The sequence below is a fragment of the Monodelphis domestica genome, chromosome 2 (assembly GCF_027887165.1).
Source record: "Monodelphis domestica isolate mMonDom1 chromosome 2, mMonDom1.pri, whole genome shotgun sequence".
NCBI lineage: Eukaryota > Metazoa > Chordata > Mammalia > Didelphimorphia > Didelphidae > Monodelphis > Monodelphis domestica.
Genome location: NC_077228.1, coordinates 38,885,332 through 38,890,349, shown reverse-complemented (window position 1 = coordinate 38,890,349; position 5,018 = coordinate 38,885,332). Strand labels below are relative to the sequence as shown.

Below are 5,018 nucleotides of genomic sequence, written 5' to 3'. Positions count from 1 at the left end.
TGTGACCCTATCAACAGCCTTGCTTCCAGCCTGGCCCCTGCAGCCATTATTCCAAAATATAGACCCTTTGGGGAAGAGGTCAACCATGTTTGCCACCATTGCTACCAATAGTTGAACAATTGCCACTTATTGACAGAAGGTAAGTCTAATAGTCTTGAAAACAGCAGCAGTTGCCTCACCATCACCATTATATCCAACCCACCCCAGGCAGCCAATGGTCCAGGGGAACAACCCCTTAGAACTAGGTACTGACTCTACAGATGCCAGAGCCCTCATTTCTTCAATAGACCTGGCAAGTGAAGACCCCCAAACCAGTATTCTCACCATCCAAATCCTTGGAACTAACCAATGATTCTGCAAAGGTGGTTTTGAGAAAAAAACAATAAAGATCCATTATTCTCTGATTTTCTGAGAATCCTTAGGACAAATGGACCTTTTCCCCCTGACTTTAAACTGAAATCTTTTCTGTGTGTTATCTTCTCATCATACTTCCTTGAGCATAAGGACCATCTTGATTTTGTATTGGTATGGTCATGCTTAGCAATGTACTTGGCATGTGGTGCTTAATAAATTCATTTATTAAGGTAAAAAAGGGGAGGAGGAAAGATTCTGAAGTTAATCTTGTTGATATTGTCGAGGACTCACTTTGCATATAATATCAAATTAAGACAATTCTAATGACATTTCAGTACACAAACTCCAATGTGTAGAAATAAGTCAGAAAATGTTGACTCCAGAGTAAGAGACTCTAGGCTCCAATATGGCCTCTGTTCTTGACTGCCTGTGCGACATTGGGTAGACTGCTACAACTCTGGAGCTTAGATGTCCTCTCTGGTCCCTTTCAACTCTCTAAGCTAGTGATCCTATGAGGATAGTCAGTATGAAGAAAATGTTTTGCTCTTGTGATTTGGATGGTCTGATTCATCATGGAAATAACTGACAACCAAATTCTCAGACTAACATAATGTGGAGTAGAGGCACTAATCTTGAGTAGAAGGAAGGGTATGATAGACAAGCATTGGGAGAGAAGGAGCTACAGAAAAGCAACCAAGGAGAGTTTTTAATTTTTTGAGAAAAGCAAATGTTTTTAATGCTAGACCATTTGGGTCCCGAGTCATAAAGATATTTATTCTGAAATACTCTAATTCATAAATACTATCGTGTAAGTTTTAAGTCCTTGGTGGACCCTCCATCTCCTGACTGTCTCTCCTGTCTGGAATATCCTCCTCATCCCTGTCTTTGGCTTTCCTGGCTTCCTTCAATCTCAGCTAAAATGAAATGAGAAACTTCTCTTGGTCCCTTGAATGTTAGTGCCTTTCCTCTAATGATTATCTCTAACATATCTTGTATAGATCTCATTTGTATAATGCTGGGTTTTTTTAGGTATTTGAAAATTTTTATTTAATTAATTAATTTAGAATATTTTCCTATGGTTACAAGATTCGTGTTCTTTCCCTCCCCTACCCCTACAGCCCTCCTGAAGCTGATATGCAACTCCACTAGGATTTACATGTGTCATTGATCAAGACCCATTTCCATATTATTGATAATAATACAATGCTGTTTGAATGTTGTCTCCCTTATTAGACGGTGAACTCCTTGAGAGAAGGGATTCAATTTCCCTTTATTTGTATACTTGTACACTTGGCATAGTTTACAGCACATAGTAGGCACCTAATAAATGCTTATTGACTGCCTGAAAGGCAACAGTAAGCCAGGGGCCAATTTTTAAACCTTCATTAGTTCTCAGACATGCCCTGTTGTAACTCTAACTGTGGCACAAAATCCTCCAAAAGCAGACTCCCAGGGCCAGAGACTCCACTCACCTTTGTTCCTTCCTGCCAGCCTGTTCAGCAGGTAGGATTTTCCAGTACGATACAGGCCAACAATAGCTACCACCACCACGGGCTTGGTGATGGAAGTAAGAATCTGTAGGGCTTTCTGGTTCACCACCAGCTCTCCACTATTGTTTTCTACCAGGCATATGGGGGCCTGCATGGGCACTTCAGATGCCATGGTCACCTGTAAATGTAGAGGAGTCACTTAGACAAAAATCAAGATGCACTTAAAAGGGGCAGATATTTGTAATAGCAAGAGAGGGTGCTCTGCTCTTCTGGAATTCTTTTCTTTTGGAAGCAACTAGCAATGGCAGATAATAATGATCATGATACTAATAACATAATAATAATTACTTTTATGTAGCACTTTAGGCAATAGAAAGCACATTACAAATATCTTATCATGATGAAAAGCATGGGAGGGAAATACAATTATTATCCCCATACTTACAGATGAGGAAACCGAGACAGACAATTTCTAGTGTTTAAACACAGATCTTCCTAACTCCGAGCCAGCACTCTATCCACTGTACCCCTTAGCTGCCTTGACCAACTTTCCGGTCACTTAATTCTTGATGCCTAGTGCTGTCTCATAGGAAAACTATTCCAGTCTTTGAGAGCCCCACCCCTAAAGTTTCTACCTGGTGCAGTAATAATGTACCTTTGCATTATGTCGGTCCAGGCCTGCCTTGGCCATGACCATTACTGGGTGTGAGGGATGGATAACATGGAACACTGTCTGCAACAAATACTTTGAAATAGTTTCTTATTAGTGTCTGGGGCTAGTCCCTTCTTGGTATTCCCTAAGTAACTTTGAGCTGATCTCTGTCCATCCCTTTCTACCTGCATCCCACCTTTGAAATTTCTGACCCCTACTCCAATTTCCATTTCCTGATTCCTGCTTTGTCCTCTGTGAGAATTTATTTTTTCATATGCTGTATTAATTCCTACGTATAATGGACAACTACTGCATATTCTTGCATCTGGAACATCTGTAAGAATGGGGCCAGAGATAACATCAAGTCTGCTTCCCTTTTGCATTTTCTTTGTCTTCAGGATCCCCAGGAATATCTTCCCTTTTAGGAGATTTTGGTTAATAAATGGAAGGGACAAAGATCCTTTTCCTGCCTATGGGTGCCCCACAAACTTGTCTTGTTTAAGCTGATCCCTTGTCCTTTTTCACTGAATTTTAGTTTTTGAGACAAAGTTTACAACTCTAGGAAAGACGCAGGGAAGCTAAGAGAAAAATTGGAAATCAGCCATACCTGTTTCACAAGGTTCTACTCCAAACTGTTCAGGAACGGTCTCACAAGATTCCTCTTTTCTTAGTAATTCCCTTGCTCACTCTTTGTCCTCTTCTCTCTGTGGTTTCGTAAGTGCTTCTATTTTATAATGAGATTCTGGGAGGGCAACAGAAATTGAAACCAAAAGCAATTCTTGGTATTTCTGACTCTGAATCTGGAATGAGAAAATACAGTGGGTTTGGTGTTTGAAAAATGAAACCAGTGTCCATTTCCCTGAAGTGAGGGCTTTACAGAAGCCATTTGAATGTCCACCTCAAAAACAACTTCTATTTCCTTTATACTGGCCAAGGGAAACAGAGACCCAGAGCCTTTGTATAAATATATATTTGATCTCTTTAGGTCGCCTCCCTAATATACTATTCTTAGGACTTTGTTTCAGTAGTTGTATAAGAAGCCGAGGGGTTTTCTGGACCTAGTTATTCCTTGGATAGGCTCTCTCTGGTTTTAGCAAGCAATCGCCTCCTGCCTGATTTCTTCAACATGTAAGCTCCTGGAGGGCAGGGACTCTTGTTTTTCTGTCTCTGTCTCATCATGCCTGGTACATAGCAGGTGTTTGATAAACATTGGTTAAATGCATGCATGAATGAATGAATGAATGAATGAATGAATGAATGAATGACATCCCTGCCCTCTCCATTTTCTGGAACCTCATTGTACTGTGTATCGGAATCTTTGCCAGACATTTCCAACTTCTTGGATAATTGACACTCAGTTTTCCTTGACATACCAATCAGATACAATAACCTACCTTTCCCTATAAAACATCTGGCCCTCCTCTACTTTACATGGAATACTCGCAGCATTTGTTACATGAGTAACAAATACTGAATTGAGAGCTAGAGGGAGATGGAGAATGGATGGATGAGAGCTTAACATAATCTGGGCTATAGTTCTTTTTCCCCTTTGTTTACAATTATTATTATTTTTAGAGAACAAAAATCTGTTTCCTCTTCCTCCTATCACTTTAGGGAGCCATGTAGAATAGTAGATATAACTCTGGACCTGGAGGTAGGAAGACTTGAGTTTAAATCAGGCATCAGACATTTACTAGCTATGAGACCCTGGGCAAGTCCCTTAACCCCTGATTACCTCAGTCTTCTCATCTGTAAAGTGGGGATAGCAATAATACTGTGACAAAGGCTGGCACTAGGAAAAAGTGTCACAATTTGTCACAATACATGCCTATCAGGATTGTTGTGAGGACCAAATGAGAGGACATTTGTAAAGTGCTTAGCATAGTGGCACTTAATAAATGCTTATTTCCTTTCTCTTTCATTCCCCATAAGGGGGGAAGAAAAAGAAAAACAAAACTCATGTAACAAATATGTTGTCAAACAAGACAAATTCCCAAACTGGCTCCATCTAAAATGGGCTACAATTCTGGACCTCTTAAGGGGTCATCTCTTTTATTCCTCCTCCTTCCTTGGAATTAAGACAATCTCATCCATGCTCCATTTCCCTGGAAGGGGAGCTGGAACTGGAGGTCTTCAGAAGACAAGGCACTAGTCCAACAGAAGCAGTTTCATTGGGGGTGGAGATGGGATTTCTTCCTGTTTGTTGGTATCTCTTAAGAGGAAAGAGATAGTGCTATATGGGGAGAACCTCAGGCCCAGCCCACAGGAGGTCAACTTTTGGTTCTTTGATTCTACATGAGTACTTTCCTACTAAAGTGGATTAAATTGGAGTTTATGACGGAATGAATTTCCAAATGGCAGAAGATGGAGCCACCAAGATGTCCAGATATAGAGTCCAGCCTGAAGTTGGCAGCCAGCTTGTCAATCTTTGAGAGCCCAAAGGGTGAGGGGTGGTCTTGAGGGCATGGCCCAGAGTAGCTGAGACAGGGGCTCTTCTAGCAGCTGGGCCATATTTGGGCATG

At 40.9% G+C, this 5,018-nt stretch overlaps 1 protein-coding gene across 1 annotated transcript in view; it reads right to left on the bottom strand.

The window, feature by feature from the left end:
- Nucleotides 1-3,374, bottom strand: part of LOC100027521 (guanylate-binding protein 4) — a 20,071-nt gene extending 16,697 nt beyond the window's left edge. The window contains exons 1-2 of the mRNA XM_056815375.1: nucleotides 3,104-3,374; nucleotides 1,827-2,022 (exon numbers count right to left, since the gene is read on the bottom strand). Of these exons, the coding sequence (XP_056671353.1) occupies nucleotides 1,827-2,016 (190 nt within the window). The 5' untranslated portion in view covers nucleotides 2,017-2,022; nucleotides 3,104-3,374. The remainder of the gene's footprint in view (nucleotides 1-1,826; nucleotides 2,023-3,103) is intronic.
- Between the last annotated feature and the right edge of the window lie 1,644 nt (nucleotides 3,375-5,018).